The sequence below is a fragment of the Hippocampus guttulatus genome, chromosome 17 (assembly GCF_054856545.1).
Source record: "Hippocampus guttulatus isolate MCC_2025c chromosome 17, RoL_Hgut_1.0, whole genome shotgun sequence".
NCBI classification, from domain to species: Eukaryota; Metazoa; Chordata; class Actinopteri; order Syngnathiformes; family Syngnathidae; genus Hippocampus; species Hippocampus guttulatus.
Window position 1 is genome coordinate 5,424,922 of NC_141277.1, and position 19,920 is coordinate 5,444,841.

Sequence of the window (19,920 nt, forward strand, 5' to 3'; positions counted from 1 at the left end):
ACAATTAATAATTTAAATTAAAAAGTCCGTCTACCCTCTGTACGTATCGATTTTCCGGAGACGTCACCATGTGTGGCGTTCCTAGGGCAACGGCTAAAGGCTTCTGTCCGAGAGGATCATGGGAAAATTGTGTTTCCCATGAAACGGAGGGAGTTTCGAATTCTTTCTTATCGTTCGCTTTGCTCAAATGTGATCATCGCTCGATAAGTGAACGACTAAAGTAACGGAACGTTTAAGCGAAAACATAAGTACGACGAATACGTTAGAAATACTTGGGCTTCCTTCTCTCCGTACAATTAGCTAGGTGGCTAATGCTATGAGCCGCTACGTGCAGTCGTGAGGGGCAACAAAATGCGCAAAAAAGAAATTAGTCGAGCTCGTTTTTGGTAAAACTCGTTGTTAAACGTGCCAACAAGTGTTACTCAATTTCCACAGCATGGCCGAAGCTATCAGAATGGCTCAGCGAGGATGGCAGTGGTGATGATAATGAAGAAGAGGGCGTTTCATCCAGACCTGGGTATGTACAACGTAGTTAGCTAAACGTAGTACAGAATGTAGGGACATTTGTATTTGTTAGATTTGGCAATTTTGTCATTGGCGTAACCCACATGCTAAACTACAAATACGTGTGATAAATTTCCCTAGAGGCATTGTTAAAACAACTAATCTTACCAAACACAAATTTCCTTACTTTTTGTGATGTTTCCATTCACAATCCCCTCACAATAGTTGTTTGTTTATTTGTAACATATTTCAAAATTCATCTCCCCTGAAATGGTGCATCTTCCGAATACAAATAATTCTCGCTTTCTTCCCTTCAGATGGCCCATTGTTGATTATTGAAAGGAGGAACGTCAATAAGATCGTTCTGATAGCATCGTTAAACACTGATTGTGTCTCGCCACAAGCATGGAGCTAAAGCTGGACGTGGTCTTGTCCTCCAGGATCAAACGAAAAAAGCCATGGCCTCGATTTTGCTGGCTTGGACAGGTACAGAAACAAAACAAAATCACCCCTGTGTCCAATTGAGTAGTAGAATAGGTAGAGTTGTAAAACGGTGTCCAGTTTCCCCAAAATTACCTATAACGAGGTTAAGATGGGAAATTTTGGAAAATTTCCACTGGAATTAACTGTGAATTGAATGAAACTCTATCAGATTCAACCATAAATAGTAACAATTTATTTTGTCATAAACAGGCATCCATTTAAAATTGATAGCTGTTCTTGCAAATTCACTCCTGGTGTTGCAGGAGAAGGAATGCATCTTCCTGTTCGACGACAAACGGATCAGCGAGATCAACATGGTGTCCGGTCGTACCAAGAAGAAGACCCCAAAACTCCATCCTTTGCTCAACAATGTAGTGACGATGGCACCGTCCCGCAATGGCAAGTTTAAATGTCAGGAGTCAAAAGTGTCCGTTACTTCACATAAAACATTCAATGTCCTTTTTGTGTGTTTCCCAGGGATGTGGTTTTGTGGACTTTTAACCTCGGGCGAGCTCTTTTTATGGAAGAAAGACAACGACTTGTTGAGGACTGTCACAGCGGTCCCTGAAGTCATTCAAATAATTACTGCAATCCAAGGTGGGCTCCCAGCACTATTTGGACTGAGTGATTTTGTTTTAGACTTTAATTGTATTGTAAATGTGATATGGGATTGTGTACATGTTAGATGCATGGTGTTGGTGCATGACAAACCCGTTTTGCAGGAGGGCGTCCGTTATCGGGGTTTCACTGTACTTTTCAGATTCTTGTTTCTAAGGTGATGTTCAAATATTTTGAGATGATGAATTTTATGTTTTCATAAGCTGTTAGCTATAGTAAAGACAGGTATTATTGCAGGGGTACATAATGATGTGGTGGTGAGTGTCTTATCATCTTGTATATCATTGACACATAGTTTTAATGCTTTTTATTTTATTTTTTATTTATTTGCAGGTAATTCTGCCCAGATATCTGTCCACGTATCAGATGATGGGACGCGTGTGCTGTTGGTTACTACACTGGGGCAAACACTCCTATGGGAATGTACAGACATGGAAGATTTGACTTTGGTGTGCGATGGCTCAGTAAAAGGACACTGGGCGCAACTGCAGCTGCCTCAAGACACCTCTCTGCCCACTTTGAAGGACAAAGAAGCATCCCAGTGCAGCATCTTTGTGGGAAGCCAGGTGCCACGCTTCACTGCAATCCATTGTCCCTGAGGTTAGCATGTTTACCCAATGATGTGCAGTAACCGCTATGCTTGAATTTCAGACTATGGGTGATGTCTGCTTATCGGCCTTTGTATTCACATCTGGGAAGAAGCTTATCATCACCTGCCTCAAAATTCAATGGCTCGATCAGCATGTGCACTTTGGGTAAGTGTGCATTCATAGTTTTAACTAGGGGTGGGAATCTTTTTCCAAACGGGTCAGCATGGTGGGGTAATGGTTAGCACGTTTGCGTTACTGCTGAGTGGTCCCGGCTTTGAATATCAAGTCAAGTCAAATTTATTTGTATACACCTTAATCACATAAATAGAAATAGAAAAAAAGTTCAGTTAGGGGGTCGGATTTCAGCAATTGTGTAAGTTGCTTAAAATGGGTGAAGCCCTTCCCCATAGACATCAGGATTCCAACCCCAAAATACAAAGCAAAAGTTTGAATTTCATCATCACATGCAGTTGACACACAATACATAATGTGAACACTAGCAAAGGGCTACAATAAGTCACTCACTTTGTTCCCTAAAGTTACACATACAACACTTGTACTATATGTACGGCTTGTCCCAACGTACAATAATTAATTACACTTTGGAAAACCTGAGGATTGTCTACAATGGACAGCAGCTTGTTGAACGTCCTATAAATATCACAATATCACATTTCTTTGATTAGCTCTTTGGGATACAGCATCCAGTGGGCCACCAAGACGTACCTAATGTCACGTCTCACCCCACCCTGCCAAGCCGTCAAGTCCAGAGGGGCGTTGGTGGTTGACTTCTCTCCTGACGGACAACTGCTAGCCATCGCGCTGAACCAGCGGCAGCCCAAGGTGAGCTGCAAACATGTTCTCCGTCTCATCTTGTGCATTTGAGATCGGTCTGTGATGTAAAATTGTTTTTCAATCTAGGCTACGCAGGTTCTGTTTGTGAGCACACAAAATTTTGTCTCTGTGTCAAGCGGTCTTGGAAGATGTGGATGTAAAACGGAGCAGATTCCTCCTAAATACACAAGGTGGACTAATGGTAATAGAAGTTGTTGTGGTTATGCACATAACTTACAAGCTTTTTTCTGTTTACATTTTTTTGCTTTAGGTCATACTGGGTAGGCAGTCTAAGCTGGTCACATGACAGCCTTTTCCTGGCCTGCGTTCTGAAGCGAGGCGCCCTCTTGGTCCTGAGTCGTCTCGGCGGGCTCCTTTCGCTAACCAGCTCCGGTTGCAATATCGACTTTGGAGCCGCGCACTTCCTGCCCCTTCACCCACTGGTCACTTACCGGTTGGTCTTTGTTAAAATCTACTGTGTGGTTAGCCTACTTAGTTGGACACCAACAGCGGCCAGTGAGGTCAGTATAAGAAATGTGTTTTTTCACCATGCAGACCTCCAACCGGAAGCGCAGAGGCCTACCTGTCCAGCTCCAGTGTGTCGGCGCGAGACGCCATGAGGCAACGCTATTCCGTCACGTGGCACCCACGCCTCTTGTACTGCATCGTGTCCGACGGCTACATGGCCACCGTACTGAGGGTCCTCAACAGGCCTTCTCCCGCAATGCTGGTGAAAGCTCTGTTGGATAACACCGGCAAGGACCTTCAGAAGGCCTGTCAGCTTCTGGATACATCTCAGGTACTCGAACAGGAACTTAACTGATGGTGATGTATTAAACCTCCCCGAATTCCCACTTTTTTACAGAATTACGAATGAACATGGAACAATTCCCAAATCAAAGCATACATTTTCCAAACTCTCCCACAGTACTCAACCGATTCAAACCATTTCAGAACATTAAAAGAGGTTGTTTTCTGGTTCATGTTTTGTTGGTATTGCTCACTGTAGATGTACGTGAAGACGTGTTTGGAGTCCTACCTCGATCTGGACGGCAAGTCATTGACCACGAGTGGGCCTCACCGTGCGGACTCGATCATATCTGCAGCCACGCAGGATTCCACCTTACCTTTCTTTCTTCAGGACCAGGGCACCTTCAGTGGCACCAAAGAGTTGTTCGAAAGAGTTCAGGTCTGTCCAATCTAGATATGTGATAGATTAGAATATGATTGGCAAGGTATTCCGTCTTCATTTCAGTGGTTCGATTGAAAAAGAAAAACTCACCTATAGGGTGTTTTCCCCCCCAAAAATTACATCATTTGAAACATGGATATCTAACGAACTATATGATCTCTTCATTTTGTGTTTTGGGGTGCAAATTTTGACTCCGAAAGGCCCTAAGATGCTACGAGATGTTGTCAAAGTCGTGTCTAAATAGGAATTGGTGTCAAGGAAGTAATTTGAAATAATCAACATCAGCGTTCGCTCCTTATCCTTCTTGAATAGTTGTATTGTAATTACTGTTCTCAACTAAATTAAACGTTCCTTTATGTTTTTCTACCAATGTGATTTTCGCAGTCCTTCTTTGAAGATGACTCCGATATCGACGGCCCTCCTCCTGGCTCACAGCTGGCGGACAGCGGACACTTGGAGTTTGCTTCCATGTTCGACACGCTCCACGCTTTGGACACAGACACTGACCTCAATCAGAAAGATCACGAAGAGGACTTTGAGATGACCATATGTCATCTTCGGCGGGATCTCAGTAAGATCCAAAATGGAATATTGACAACGTGGGCTCTCTGCATGTCTATGGGAAGCGCAGTGGAAAACCGAGCCCACCTGCTTAAATGTACCACCTTTCGCGTGGCGCAGCTTGCTGCTCTGTTACACTTGATCCCAAACGATGCAGCTCATTCTGGCAAAAGTGACCACTCTGGTTCTGCTTGCATCCTGGAGCTCCTCAAAGCGCTTTTCTCATTCCTCCCGTGGGATAACACTCACCTGGATGGGCCTCCTGGCCTGGGGCTGGCGGTGGAGCTTAGTCAGCGGCTGGTCCACCTGCTGCTCGCCCCGCCGCCAGAGTGCCACCCAGCAAGTTGTGTCAAGAGACTATCCGACGCTGTGCTCATTCTCCAGCTCGCCTCGGAGGCCCTTGATTGCGCCTACAGCCTGCAGCAAAGAACCGTTTGGTCCTCGGTGGAGAAGGACCCTCCACTCTCCTCTTCAGATGTCTACCATGTGCCACAGCTACAGGATTACAGGGAGCACCGATGTGACCCTTTTCATCAGGTTCTGCCTTTACCCCAGCGACCGTCCAACAGGTCTGTTTTGTCTTGATCAAAACAGACAATGGGTAGCCAAAGTGACATTTTGAGCCACAGTGTTGATAAGAGCAAAAAGAGATGTCTTTCATTCCCATTTCGGCATAAAATTGAGTGGAATGTGCTTGATATTAATTCACAAAAACACAAATGGTGATGAAAACATATCCTCTTTGCCAATGGTAACACACTTGTCTTGCTTGTCATATTTTACGTTTGGTATTTTTATTCCAAATGGCCTCCAGACTGTTTGGAGTGTGGCAGTGGGTCTACAAGATCAGCCAGGATTATAAGGAAGGCTTGCGAGGCTTCAAGGACGACGATGGGTCGGAGGAAGGTGGCGAGGAGCAGTTGTCAATCATCATGTCCAAGATTCAAACAGCTCTGCAAGCAACCGGAGAGAAAATAGAAGAAGGTCCTGCACTGCTGAATCACACAGGTTAGAAACAGCCCTTCATTTTTCTTCTCTGGTTGGACAGGTTAAAAGGCACATTAACGGGCGTTTTAGTGATTATTTGTGTTGTCTGGGTATGTACAGGTGACCAATTTGTACATTTTGATGATGTTATGCTGGCATTGATGCACTACTGCTGATCTTAGTGTTTTCATTGCTCTCATATTGACGGCTGTCTGATACACACGAGGTTCATATTCACATTTGTAGGAGGCCTGATTCCCATGAGTGTATCCTCGTTGTACCGTTTGCAAGCACAACACTGTCATTATATCATTTCCAACCATCCAGGGTTCATCCATCTTAAATATAATAATAATATTGATGATGATGATATTATTGCTTTCTCAGGTGAAGAACTATTCCTATGTGGCCTGTACCAACACAGCACTGAGACGTGGCGGACACAAATTTGGGAAGAGAGTAAAAAGAGTATGTTATTTTCATTCTCAAATGGACATAATACTTTAAAATATAGTACAAATATGTTTCTCTCTCTCTCACCTTTAGGTTGTCGTCGTAGCGCCTTCCAGGAAACGAGACTCTGTCTGGCCCTACTCTACAACCTGTTGTCCCAGTACCATCTAAAGGAAGCTGTGGAGTTGGGAGAACACATGGCCCACTTGGCGCTGCACAACGCTGGTCACCACCATAAGCATGCGACTTGCACAACTGGTCAGTCAATTCAGTTGGGCAAATGCATCCAAGTTTGTCCAAGGTGCTTAGGATTGAACTTTGTGCTCTGCAGCCGACCCCCTCCTGCCGACGAACCTTCACATCGACGCAGTTGTTGCCGTCATTCAGACTCTAGGGAGGTTTATGGCTGCCTATTTTACCAATCAGCCACTCAACATCCTGCCTGCACACCATGTGGCCGTTCTGCCGCCGTTACATCTATCTCATGGTTTGTGTTGTTAAGGGTGTCTTGACGGTCACACTAAACTCACATCAAAATGAGTAAGCGAGTGGAGAAAAAAAAGGAAAATCAGAAAATGAAACCTTAAAAATATTTTTGGAGAGAGGAAACACATAAAAAAAAAGACATTAAATGACAAAACCATTACAAAGTAGTCAGTAGTCCAGTTTATATTTCTGATTGGAGCCTAAAATGTGAATATTTTCATCTCTTTTTTTTTTTTTTTTTGGATGAAAAAAAAACCCTTCAAAATAATGAAGCACCATTTTCATGTTTTAATTTTGATTGCCAATTTTAAAAAAAGCGAGTCACAGCAACCCAATCTCATTGATTTCCTCTTGTGGCCCAGCCTCAAATCTAGGACGCCCGGTGCCGCTGTGTCAGGAGACAACGGCTCGAGCAGTTCGCCAGCAGTACATGTCAGAGAAGTGGACCGTGGACTACGCCGTGGACCTTCTCCTGCTTGGGGGTCTGCTCCCCGAGACAGCGTGGCTGGCGTACAAACTTGGGGACTGGAAGACGTCAGCCTCTGTCAGCCTTGCTTATGTGTATTACTGTGCCGGCCACTTGGACATGACACGGTCAGTGTGTGATGGGAGTGGTTTTGTGCTCTCTTCACTTTGTTGTCTGTACCACTCCGTTTTTAAAAAAAAAAAAATTTTAAACAGGATCAGCAGACCGGAGCTTCACCTTCCAAAAGCTTTACTCCCCAAAAGCATTTTTCAGACAGAGTTGCAGTGTCTTGTGGACAATGACAGTGGCGAGCACAGCGATGTCAATGATACAAGATTTACAGGTTTGTGAACATTATAACACAGCCGCTTTTATCCATCAATCCACATGTCTCTTTGTTTGACTAGATCCTGTGGAAGCGCAAGACTTGGATGCGTTGCAGGGGTCCGCCCAGGAGATCCTAAAAGCATCCGTCATCGCTGGTGTTGACGTTTTAACGTCACAATTGACTTCCTTACTGGAATCAGCCAAGGACCTGTGCTCAAGCATGTCTGCTCTAGTCCACGGTGGGCTGTATTTGCCGTCCCCGCCTCTGTATTGTCCTCAGCCTTCCCCGAACACTCAGGTACTCAATACAAAATAACATGTTCATGTTAGGCCGGGCCATAAAGCCTTAAAACAAAATCTCCATTTTTTTTTTCTCACAAACATCAGATTTCCAATTGCGTATAATTGATCCCGCCCCCTTTGCTTGGAAAGCAAATGACATTTTTAAAAAAACAAAATTTGTCGTAGTTCCCTCAATACTCCTAGTGTCGATTTTATCCACTGTGTATCATTCGCCTGACAAGAGTATGCGTGCATCTTTCAGGATCCTGTGGGGACACCGGGACAGCTCGCAGAAGTGGCAACACGCCACAAAGTGTCCGGCGTTCTTCAGAGGATCCTGCTCCTCCTCAGGTCTGCTCGATGTTGCCACCCTGCTGCTCAGTGGTACGTCGGCAACCTGCGGCGGGCCCGTCACCTACTACACAAGGTAGAGCATCTTCGGCATTAGATGCTTGATGAATTAAGTGAGCCATGTTATAAAATATACAGTATTATGTTTTTCTTTAGATCAAGACGAAGTACGCCTACCCATCCTTCCCCAAAGAAGAAAAGGCTCTCCCAGAGGGCCTGATGAAGTTTGTCAGCCGTGGTGGATTCTTCAGACGGAGCCATAGCAAAACTCTACACGCTGATTGCAGTCAAACTATTAGTAAGACACCACTCAATATGCCGTGAGCCAGTGGTTGTCAACCTGATTTCTAATTTGCAAGAAAATGTGCTGTATGATTTAAGAGCGGACATACCTACAAGTACACATGTCAGTTATTTATAATTGATTGCAGGAGGGTTTGCTTGGAAAAATTTAAGAGCTGAATGCAAAGGACGCCAGATCTACTTTCTGTTCCTTACTTAATTTTCATCCTAAAGTCTGTTTTAGGGAGCTGTGTGGTTTATGTTGGATGCTTCATGTCAGGGATCAGCTTTCTGTTGCCTGCAGGAGGTTTCAGGCTGCCAGAATGCAACAGGTATGATGATAATGTTGAATTGGGGGGGAATTATCTTTTAACTGTGCAAGGCCTGAACATTTTGTTTGCTTTTTTTGTGTGTGTATCCTCAAAGGACCCTGATAATTCACAAGTACATTCATCCTGCATTGATGCACTTCTTTGGGCCATTCGCTATCTGCCTTTCTCTCACTTCCTGAACACCGAGGAAATCCTGCAGGACCTCCTCCTCAGCCTGTTGGCTGAATTGCCCCCGCTGGCTTTGGTGAAATGTCTTTTTCATCCGTTTCCTCCCCCAGACATGGGAAAACGATAAGTAAACTCACATTTTGTTGCTCTTCCTCTCTAGGTGGCAGACACCCTGGTACTTGCCTTCCCAGAGAAGGAAGAGTCAGTCAGAGTCTCCCTGAGGGAGAAGTACAACTCACTGCTGGAGGGCTTGAAGCAATGCAGTGTCTTTGGTACAATTTCATATATGTTAATATTACCAACACTTGATTAATACATTTTGCCTTTAAAAATAAACCTTCAGAATGTGGTTGTAGTTTGCATGTGTTCAACTGTACCGCATCGTACAATTTTCGAAGGTACAAAAGTGCTAATACATTTTTTTTAATGTGTTGCAGTTTTAAATTAACATAATCCAACCACAATGATAAAATGTCACACATTTAAAATATGACATGAGGTGTTTCTTCAACTGCTTTCATGAAACCTCGCAAAGTAGCCAATGAATGTAGAAAGGGAGCCTTAAACAGCTTTCTCTCCTCCAGAGGAGGGCAAAGAGCCAGACAGCAAGCCCATGAAGGCTCTGATTCAAGAGAAACTCAGGCAGAGGAGAAAGCACCGAGGCCGCTTGCTGAGGCACCTGGCCCCCCTGGAGCTTCGGCTGTGGGAGAAAGACGAGGACAACAAACACGAGGCGGCCACTCTGAGGCCATGCTCACCAGTTGCAAGTGTGAGCGCCAGCACTGTAACCGACTGCGTTGATGGAGAAAGATCAGAGGCCACCTCTGAGGCTGTCTTACCTGATCCTCACATCTCATCCATAGCCAGGTAGCCAGTGCCATAACGCAGGGGTGTCAAAGTCATTTACACTGCAGGCCACATCGTTGTTTTTACTTCCTATTATAAGATTGTAATAATCTGTAATCGTAAAAGGGATTAATCACCCCGCAAGAGAATCAACAGATTTTCTGTGGTGTGATTTATTGTGTTGTCTTTCGACAGGGAGGTAAAAGTGAAAGCAACGGGGACTGCTGTTGCGACTAAGAAGGCGATCGAGGATGTAGCGCCACCCTCACTTCCAGTCATTGGCACCTGGGAGTTTGAGCTAGAGGATGATGAGTATCTCACCTTCCTCGAGCTTTTCCTCAGCTACATGTTGGAGAAAGAGAATAGCGACGGGGGCGAGCTTCCCTTGCTCAAGTCCTTTCACGCCGCTCTGCGAGACAAGGAGCTGCACTCGCTCACCTTTGACGTGCTCACCACGATTCACCGCCGCCAAAGAAATGGGCAGCTCCCGGCCAGGAAACACCGTGGCAACGAGCTCCCGGTCTTCAGAGCCGGATGCTGCCACAGGCCGGCGAAGGGCGGTACGACCCCCGAGTCGCAGACCTCAGCAGCCTTGAATGGTGCTTGTGAAGCCAAAAGCAACTTATTTGCATCCCCGCTGTCGGAGCTTCGGACAGAGAGGCAAACGGGTTTGTTTAGTCTTCGAAATCAGAAGAGAGGCTCCGGTTCTGACGGTAACCTAAATGCCTTGGCGTTCGCCTCCTCAACCACTGCGGAAGCCATCATAGAACTTCAGCAGGTCCCGGATCCTAAATTAGAGGCCCGCTTTCCAGTGCTGGGCAGGCTGCTGCAGTGGATGCTGCGCTGGGCTGACAAGAGGGTGCTCCTTGGGCACACTGGCAAGAAGAAGAAGCCAAAGGGAGAAGGAATGTGCGAGGATGGGATAGTCATCCGCGTCAAAACCTCTGCGCCAGCGCTGCTCACTTCGCTGAGCCTGCTGGAGCGCAGGTCCATACATCTGCTCCAGCCAGGCTGCCCGGAAGCACGACGGGCCATCACCCCGTTGCTGCAATCGGAGGCGGACACGAGACTGGAGAGGCATAGCACTGTTGAGACCAGCCGCCATAGATCAGCTCACACTCCAGTTGCTGGTCTGGATCACATCGTAGATCAAGGAGAACTGTCTATGTGAGTATTTATTTTTCAGGTTTGATTTTTTCAGAAATGCTTCCCTTGTGTGTCGCGTATCAGAAACCGCCATTGTGTACTATGTACAGTATTAATTACCATATTAGAAATGAGCCTTGATTCAACTTTTGTGGCTCACCATGACTTGGATAACTAAGAATTTTCACAGAGATACAATATTTTTTTTATACCTGTGTATGCTCTTGTAGTTGTTCTCACGTAGACGAACCAGAAGAGTTAAAGTCTGACAGGATGTCTCTCCCTGATGAGCCAGACGAACTCAACTTGACCGCTCCGATCCCGAGCTCAAGATCGCAGCGACCGTGTTTTGATGATTTGGATGTCACGCCAGAAAAAGAAGGCACGATGTCCCAAACAGTCAGTACGTCAGCTGCAATAAATCATCTTAAGTGAACGTCAACACGTTTTTGTCACAGGCAAAAGCAGCGATGACCGCATGGAGCATTCGTCGTCTCTCTCCAACGGGATCATGTCTGAAAACCTTTGCTCGCCTCAAGCGGTCAATATCAATCTTTCACTCTGGCTATTATACACTGCGGTTTGCATTTATAAACAAATGTCTGTGTTATCGTCTTTTCAGAGTTTAAAGCTTGAAGACCTGATTGAGACGTTCAGCTCAACATCTGCGTGAGTTCTGAATCTCAGTTGATTCTGCATGTGAATAACAATTTAGAAACTTTTGCATTAAAGGTCGTGGCTTTGTCAAGTTTTATATCTCATAAAATAACAATGCGGCAGTGATAACATATTTATTGCATCACTTGTTTTGTTGTCCAATTTTCAGTCAGGTGGAAAACCATCCAGTGATCCGTGCACCGGATGGTCCAATCCCACAAATTCCTCCGTCCGTCCAGCCTCAGGCATCGCTTCACACCGAGCTCCCCCATCCGAGAGCAAATCTGTACCCCAACACACCGTTAGACCATACAGGTTCTCGACCTCACACCTCAACAGCTGGCGCACCCGCTCTGGATCATTTTGGCCCAGACCAACCACCCTCACTTCAGGCTCCGCCAATGAGACAGCGTCTGGGTGAAGATTTGTACCGACTGGTCCAGGTAACACTTCCTGATTTGCCTCCATAGAGCTTACCTGCTGATTGAACTGTTGGCCCTGTGTTGCAGAACATCAACTACATGAGCCTGATGGATGTTTTGGGAGCTTCATTTTCCAATCTGCAACTTGCCCAGCAGAATTCCTATTTAGCTCAATCCAATATGACCCCCCATTATGTGCCTTCACCTTACATGACCAATGTGCCACCTCAACATTATCCCCAACCTGCGCAAAACCCTTCAGTGTCTCAATCACAAATACACGTGCCTGACCAACACTCGAGCAACCCCCCATATGCCTACCAGACTCCCACACATAGCACACACGGACCTCATCATGTCAGCAATGTTGCCTATGCCAGTCATGACGCAGGAGGAATCTATCAGGTGTGTTATTACTTGATACATACCCAGGTTTTGGCGTGGTGTTGAATTTCTGCCTTGCTGTGTGAAGTTGGCTTGTTGTTGTTCTTTGGTTGAGGGATTTCACATACTCATGTTGATCCAGGTGGAAATGTACATCTCGTAGGCCACCCACAAATTTGGCTAGGGATAGCACCTGACAAATTACAAACAGAAATCTGCCTAATTTTGAGATACATGTTTATCATGAGTTGATACAAAAAAAAACGTCTAGAAACCATGCTACAAAAGGTAGACGTGAAGCATTTTGGTTCAATAGGTGTATTTTTACCATTTGTGGGTGACCTTGGATGATTTTATCCTCGGGATTTTTAGCCAATTGCGTCCGAATGTGAATATTTATCTATGTACCCTGCAATTGATAAACCCGTTCAGAGGTAACCCCGCTCCTCGCAAAGTGACATTCAATCCACTTTAGATCACGGCAACCCAAATCACAAAATGTTGACACTCCTCCTTGGGCTGTGTTTTACGTGTAGGTTGTCTCGTCAGCAAGGCTATTTGTTCACACAACGTTCGTGTGTTTAACGAAACACAAACAACGCACTATGTGTAGATTAGGATCGGGCGAAAAAAATGATCAAGGAACTATTTATGTCCGTGTTATGGTGCAGAGCCGCGTGCGTAATTACACACTGCCAACTTTACCGTAATGTGTCCAGTTGAAAAAAAAGAAACTCTTCTGTGGTTTTCCCAGAAGCGTTTCAGTTGATCCCATTTTTACATTCGTGCTGAACGTGCATTTCATTTCGTCCACACACCCGCGGTCGTGTTAAATACGTCATTCAATGCGGGACCACGTCATAGTGTGAGCGCATCTGTCTGTTTAAAAGATGACGCGTGGTGACGCTCTGTTTGTTTCTTGTTATTTTCACACGACTAATTGAATCTGTAGTACTTTGTCCCATTTGTGCTTCAATGGAGCTACACGTCGTCCTTTATTAGCACTCATTTTAATACGTTCTTTCTTGTCTTATTTCTCTTTTTCAGGAATTTACACCCCTCTCTGTGCAGGCCGAGTCAACAGACATTCACTTTCAGGAAAGCATTAGGTTAATCCCATCCAGCGAAGGGCTTCTGATCACCTCAACCACTAATACGATAGCGCCCTCTATTGGTAATATTAATGCAGACCCGTCCTCTCAAAAATCGGGCCTCAAGTTACTCCAGCTGCAAGGTGGTAGGAAGAGAGACAAGAAAGGGACAAAAGGCGCGTCTTTGACTCCAAAAAGAATTATTCGGTTCAGCCACAGTACTCAAACTGAGTCTCCTCCTACGAGGAGCTTTCGTCCGCAGAATCCCACGTCCGATGTGACACATGGCCTTCGTCTTCTGCACCTGCAGTCTGGTGCACAAGGACACATAAATCTCCCTAAAACACATTCAACACCTCTTCCCAAGCATTTCTTTCTCCCCGCAGTGCCGCTGGGTGAAACGCCCAAACTTCAGCTTCTACATATAGACCCCAAACCGACAAGGGTGAGTATTTTCTACCCAGAGGTTCAGAAATGTACTCAAGTACAAAAGGAAACGGTGCAAAATAATGAATCTACTGTGAAGAGGGAAACATTATTGAAGACGCCGCCAAATCAAATGTCCAGTTTTACAAACTGATGAACAGATAATTAGCTAATGATAACACCCAACCATTTTTTTAGATTAGAACTTTAAAATGCCAGATTTTTTTTGTTGTTGTTGGTAAGGCTGACTCAAGACACAACACAATTGCCCCAAGTGGTTATTGTAGGCGACTACTCAATTCTGTTAATTTTATTCCGCAGATGTCCACCCCGGCACCTCGCTCGTCTCAAAAAGCTCGCCTCATCTCCCTGGAGGAATTGGCTGGTTTAGTGGCAGGGAGGCGCAACTCGGAAGAAGCTCGGCTGCAGCTGCTCAGAGTCAACGACTCTGCCGAAGCACAGCGAGGGGCTACACCTTCCTCCAGCTCCAGCAAGAGGCACAATATTATCAACTGTAATCCTGACGACCCGTTTTCATCATAGCCATTTGACTGACTGTGTGATTATAGGCAGAAGAGACGAGAGAGGGCACTGAGGACAAATCTGCCAAATGAGCAGCCCATCATCACCGCACAAGAGGTAGATCATTTTTAAAAATTAAAACAATGCAAACATTCTTGTTATTTTTTATTTTTATTTTTCTTAGCCTAAGGTTGACCAAGAGGAAATCACCACTCCACGGAATGCTTCCATTCAAAGTGAGCTGCACACAATATGATAAAATGTACATTTATGGTTGGGCTAACTGTCATGAAGTCTTTGTGTTTCTACTGTTGTCAGCCAACATTCCAAGTCCCTCAGGATCCAGCCGCTCTGTTTCGAATGGCCGCACATTATTAGACAGGACGAGAACGACTTCAGCCGAGCTCCATGCCTTCGCCTCCACGTGTAAAAGACCCCCAGAGTGCCTCGATGCTTTCACCAACACGGAGCCAAGTAAACCTTTTGGTTCTCCCCTATTACAGTATCAGCTTTCACAGACTCCATCTAACCTGTGACCCAAATGAGGACGAGCGCTCTCGAAAATGGTTAGAGGGATTTTCAGACGGCGTATGAGAAAGCATCATGCTGTTTATTTTTTCCCCCCTGGCTTTCAGAATATTCTCCCATGCTTGTGGACAAAGCAGTGTCAGTCCAAGCCTCACTATTAGCCGCCACTTCTACAAGCAAGTCAAAAGAACACACTCCGGAGAAACTGTGCAGAGAGAGCCCTCAAGACGCAAATGTTATCCCGCCTTTACAAGAGAGGAAGAATTTGGTAAGATTGCAGTCTTGAGACACACACTCTCGAATGCAGGAATGTCAGTGGCTGGTTGCAACAGTGAAACCACAATAATGTCTGAGTGTAGAAAAAGATAAAAAATGGTCAGGTCATATCACGATCTGGTTCACACCTGATACAGTAGGGGAACTTTCATTAATTTTCAATGCCTGAAACAACTAAAAGTACTTTTTTTTTCAGCAAAAGAAATAACAAAAAAATCTTGTTTAATTTTAGAGCAGATATCGAGCCAATTTTCATGTTTTCTTGAGATTATAATGCCCTAAATGACTGAAATTCTTGCATCAATAGCTATGACATTTTAATTCCAAAAACAGGGGCGTTCGGACATGTCATGTTTTGTTTTCTGTCTTTTGGTCACATGATACACTTTTAGTGGTAACAGGCATGAAAATGAACAAGGTCTTCTAACACCGGTCACACTTAAGTTGTTTTTTTTTTTTCCATGACTCTTGTTCTCTGCAGGGAAAATATTTTGTTTGACATCTAAGATTCAGTGAAAAAAAACAAAAAGCAAATACCACAAGGCCATTTTTGTCATTTCTGCCAGGATCAGCGCGGCCGCAACTTCCTGAGCGTCGTAGACATCGAAGAGGGAACGCAGCATCGGGATTTGCCCCCTGCCAGCTCCAGAATGAAAGAAGCTTCTTCCATCCCTCCTGTGCTCACGCCTGCTCAGCTTCACATGCTCGCCACTTCCGGCATTAATAGTGCTCACCATGCCGATCGGAAGATTCCCACAACTGTCACTGAAACAGGTCTGGATTTGAGAATGTCATCATGGGTTCAACCAATCATTCCCAACCGCTGCTGCAACACATTAGTCTGAAATTATCCATTCTCACTTCATTGGTTTGAAAATTATTATTTATCAGTCTATGCCCGAGACTTATTTTGCCAGGCGGAACAACTAACTGTTCCTTCACTAGGTGGAATAAGGTACAGTACATAATAAACATGTGTATCAGTTGTCATTCATAAAATACGGATTTTTGTGGTCAAATAATAAATTAAACCCGTATCTCAAGGCAACGTTGCAATTGTGTTCATATTCTAGACACCCGCAAGAGCACAACCGAGCCCAACAGGGAGCTAGAAAGAGTCTACTCTGAGAATGTAAACGATGGGGAGGTTTATAAAGCCATTCGGACAAGAAGAAGAGAGAGACCTCACAACTTGGAACCAGAGAGCCTCTACCCTGAGGAACGACTTGACTCTGAGCTCACGATAGCCATGAAGACACCGAGAAGAGAGAGACCTTCCCGCAGGGAGCCAGAGAAAGTCTCTCCGCATTACAGTGAAGATTCAACAGACTCCGAGCTTTCTACATCCATCAGGACCCCAAGACTTGACGAACCTCGCAACCATCCGTCTGAAATCGCCGCGGTCTGGTTCTCGTCCCACCTCTCCAAACTGGATTCACAGCTGGCTGCGCTGCAGAACATCGCCGACTGTCTGGAGAAGGACCTGCCTCAGTCCAGAATTCCAAAAAAGGTATTTTAGCCTTGTGTATTCATCCTATTCCGATTTTCAAACGGGAATGCGGTCACATTTTATGTTTGTGTAGCCGTACAAGCCACAGCAAGTCTCCCCAGTCTCACCTCCGAATGTGAAGCCCGCAGTACGAAAAACAGTGAGACTGTTTCTCCCAGCGGAAGAGCCCAAAACACAGCCAAAACACACTCCCATCAGTGTGAGAAAGCCCATCATCGAAACCAGTAAGTTTGCTTGTTTTTAACCCTCCTCTCAATGTCAACGTCATAGATCGGCTAACGAATACGGTCAATGTCGCGTTTGGTTTCCCAAAAGGTAACAAAACATAAATGGAGCGTTGAAAATAAACCTCTTTCATAATAATTTGCATTGTAATCACCAAAAAAAGGAGCCACGCCGCCTCCGGCTGCACCAAAACATGACATCCGCCAGGTTGAAGAGGACGAGAAACGAGATGCGTTTCCAAATGTCGATCACAATCCCGACCGAAAGCTGTTGGCTGTGCATCAGACTTCTTCCTCTCAGCTTTGTCATGGCCACCAGAGCCTTCCAAGTAAATTCACCTCATTCACGCAGCGGCCAAAAACTGCACTTGTGGTCGTTTTCGTACCCGTTGTCCATTCGCGACCATGAATTCTTGTTATCTTATTGTAATATTTTATTCCTCCAACAGAGCACCTGTCAACCGTAACATTGGAAAGGTTTGACGAGTAAGTGCATTTTCATCGGACAGTAACACATTTTGAAAATCTTCTTGGTTTGGGGGGATTTTATTTGCCTTTTGGTTCACACCTGTTCATTAACTCCCATTTTAACTGTTCCGTCATCCCGCGTGTGCATGTGTGTGTGTGTGTGTGTGTGACCCCCAGGACTCCTGATGAGAGTCTGGACCACACGGGGTTGTCTGATACAGCGGAGATCCTTGAGGGTTTGGTGCGAGAAGGTTATATATCCCAGAATGACCTGGACGCGTCTTTATCCAACGCGCTTGACAGCGGGTACGGGTCTTACTCAATTATGCATGACTTGTGAGTATCGCGAAGCTGAAAGACAACGTGGCTCTCACGAGGCAGGAAAGAGCAGCAAGAACAGAGTCTGGAGATTTCCCCGGCGCGTGCCGTCCAGGACGAGGATGACGAGAGATGGGAATTGAAGATTTGGATGAGACGCAAGCAGAGGGAGAGACACTCTGTGTATCAAAAACAGAAAGCCAGCCTGCGCGAAAGGGAGATCAAACCTTTTAGCAGAACACCGGTCGGATCATTTATCGGGACAAAAATTTTTCCACCAGGTTAGATCCATGTCGTTGCTCATCTGTGTTCTTCTTCATTGCAGAAATCCACCAGCCAAGTGACCAGCGGGCGAAAGACACAAGAAAAGCAAAAGTAAGAACTTTTTTTAAAAGGTGACATATTATGGTAAGTTGACTTTATAACAAATAGTCGGCTCCTTGAGTTTGTGGCCGCTCATCATGTGTGCAATGAGACCACCTAGCACTCGAGCTGAACAATTAATCAGATTCAAACCAACATCGCAGTGCAGCAGGTGTAAAGTCAGATGGGTGTGTGTTTGTGCGACGCACATTTGTAGTTTACAAACATGATTCTCATTTTCTTTACCGTGGCAGGTCCTTGCTTTTGAAACGATTCAACCAGAGGCTCCGCGACGCCAGGTTGTTGGCAGATCAACTTGGCACCAGCCCCTTGCCAGGCTCTCATAGTTTAGTCAATGATGCTGCGGCCGTAAGATCCTCCTCTGCTCCGGCCACAGCTGGCAATCACAGGTACTTTTTTTTTTTCAGCAGTAAAATCTACACCTCTGTCTCATGTGTGAGCGAGACCCTCAGAAATTTGCGAATTGTCTTAAACGATCTTGCCTGCATTTGATGACATTCAAATCTTATGTTTGGGTTTTACAGGAAAGAGAAAAGTCTGAAATATTCCTCAGGCCAAACGCACACCCAGCGTCGTCCTTGCACTACCGAAGCGACTGGAGGACCTTCAGAGGACAGGGGGAGGCCTGAACTCCAGCAAAGGCCAGGTAGCAACAACAAATACCACACTGACAATTCAACAATAGCATGACAATCCATTCAATGCTTTTGCATCATTTTTCCACATTTCTTAATGTTATGGCCACCTTATTCTAAAATGAACTGAATTCACTTTACCTTGAAATTCTTTACTTCACATGAATGCTTGACGTTCTCTCTCAATATCAGGGACCTCTCTGTCGAAGGAGCGTCCAGTCACCTCCGCCAGTGCCCTCGAGGACCAGCATATGACCCAGCAGGGCGTCAATCTGTTACTGTCTGAATTAATAGACGAGGAGGACAGCGGCACCAGAGCGGGTGTGCCAGGTATGGAGTGGCTAGACAAACTGTCGGAGAGCGGCGGCAGCCTCAGCGAGGTCGATTGGGCGGCTATCGAGAGGATGGCGGCCATGGCACAGACCTGATTGTCTGCATCTCAGGCAAAATTTAACACTGAAAGGAATTTATCTGCCTTCTCGAGAAGTTACGAGTCATCGGTTGGGCACTTATTATTTTAATTTTTGCTTTGTGTTGCTCGCACAAATTTTACTTGCACATCAGCTTCAGAACTAAATGGCAGCAACAAACACGTCAACAACATCCAGCCACTGTCAGTTTAGGTTGTTACCTGCAGTGAACACTTTGCCATCTTATTTTATTTCCTAATAATGGGGCCTAAGAAACTGAATGCTAAGATGAAGAAGCGCGATGCTGTCCTTTGAGCTTCATGGCAAAGACTATGAATACTTATATGTACATGTGATTTCTCACTTTTTAATTTTGTTAGTTTCGCGCATTGAATTTGGAGAGAAAAAATGAAGTCAATCCCTTCTGCAGTAAGGTTGTAACATAAAATGTGGGGGGAAAGTGAAGCTCTGCGACTACTTTTTGGATGCACTCATATGTGCACTATTTTTTAAAACTGTAGTTGTGTGCCACATTTCTGCTTGAATTTTTCTAGTTCCTCACTTTTGTACACACTGTCTTAGATACATTTCACTCTTAATAGTTGAATAGTCTTTTGAAAAGGAACACATTGAAAATGTACTTTATTTTGGGACAGGTAAGGTAAAAACGTCTTGGCATTAAAAGTGTAACACACATTGAACTTTGTGCTTACTCTTTGAATGATTACAAATGTAAATAAGGTACTCATATCAGTAA

The 19,920-nt window shown here is 45.0% G+C and overlaps 1 protein-coding gene and 1 long non-coding RNA gene across 3 annotated transcripts; one reads left to right on the top strand and one right to left on the bottom strand.

Annotated features, from left to right (window-relative positions):
* The first annotated feature begins 193 nt into the window (after positions 1-193).
* On the top strand, positions 194-19,859 carry cplane1 (ciliogenesis and planar polarity effector 1). Its single transcript, XM_086135284.1, has 48 exons — positions 194-517; positions 822-990; positions 1,251-1,386; positions 1,465-1,584; positions 1,939-2,171; positions 2,257-2,360; positions 2,882-3,038; positions 3,117-3,220; positions 3,301-3,483; positions 3,585-3,828; positions 4,039-4,218; positions 4,606-5,351; positions 5,597-5,790; positions 6,157-6,237; positions 6,316-6,480; positions 6,554-6,709; positions 7,071-7,302; positions 7,390-7,517; positions 7,582-7,799; positions 8,046-8,210; positions 8,291-8,432; positions 8,651-8,748; positions 8,843-8,992; positions 9,077-9,188; positions 9,501-9,783; positions 9,958-10,929; positions 11,139-11,290; positions 11,367-11,449; positions 11,531-11,577; positions 11,735-12,008; positions 12,075-12,392; positions 13,419-13,907; positions 14,210-14,385; positions 14,458-14,527; positions 14,595-14,646; positions 14,729-14,884; positions 15,046-15,206; positions 15,781-15,988; positions 16,288-16,724; positions 16,798-16,948; positions 17,113-17,277; positions 17,398-17,434; positions 17,594-17,722; positions 17,798-17,978; positions 18,060-18,109; positions 18,352-18,507; positions 18,643-18,764; positions 18,946-19,859. The coding sequence occupies exons 2-48, from the start codon at positions 910-912 to the stop codon at positions 19,179-19,181; spliced, it is 9,234 nt and encodes a 3,077-aa protein (XP_085991410.1). The 5' UTR covers positions 194-517; positions 822-909; the 3' UTR covers positions 19,182-19,859.
* Positions 7,407-13,191, bottom strand: LOC147191709 (uncharacterized). Of its 2 annotated transcripts, XR_015103535.1 has the most exons (7): positions 13,077-13,191; positions 12,416-12,564; positions 11,121-11,320; positions 10,726-10,894; positions 10,481-10,637; positions 8,312-10,408; positions 7,407-8,201 (listed from the first exon to the last, which is right to left on the bottom strand). It is a non-coding gene; the product is annotated as an uncharacterized LOC147191709 (long non-coding RNA). The 2 variants fall into 2 exon arrangements; XR_015103534.1 differs by having other exon boundaries at positions 7,407-10,408.
* Positions 19,860-19,920: the final 61 nt, after the last annotated feature.

Bases quoted from the DNA above. Each gene is read 5' to 3' on its own strand.
- cplane1 (XM_086135284.1), top strand. From the start codon at position 910: ATGGAGCTAAAGCTGGACGTGGTCTTGTCCTCCAGGATCAAACGAAAA. The intron at 7,518-7,581 runs GTTTGTGAACAT...TTGTTTGACTAG, and splicing joins CAATGATACAAGATTTACAG to ATCCTGTGGAAGCGCAAGAC. The intron at 8,211-8,290 runs GTAGAGCATCTT...GTTTTTCTTTAG, and splicing joins CCCGTCACCTACTACACAAG to ATCAAGACGAAGTACGCCTA.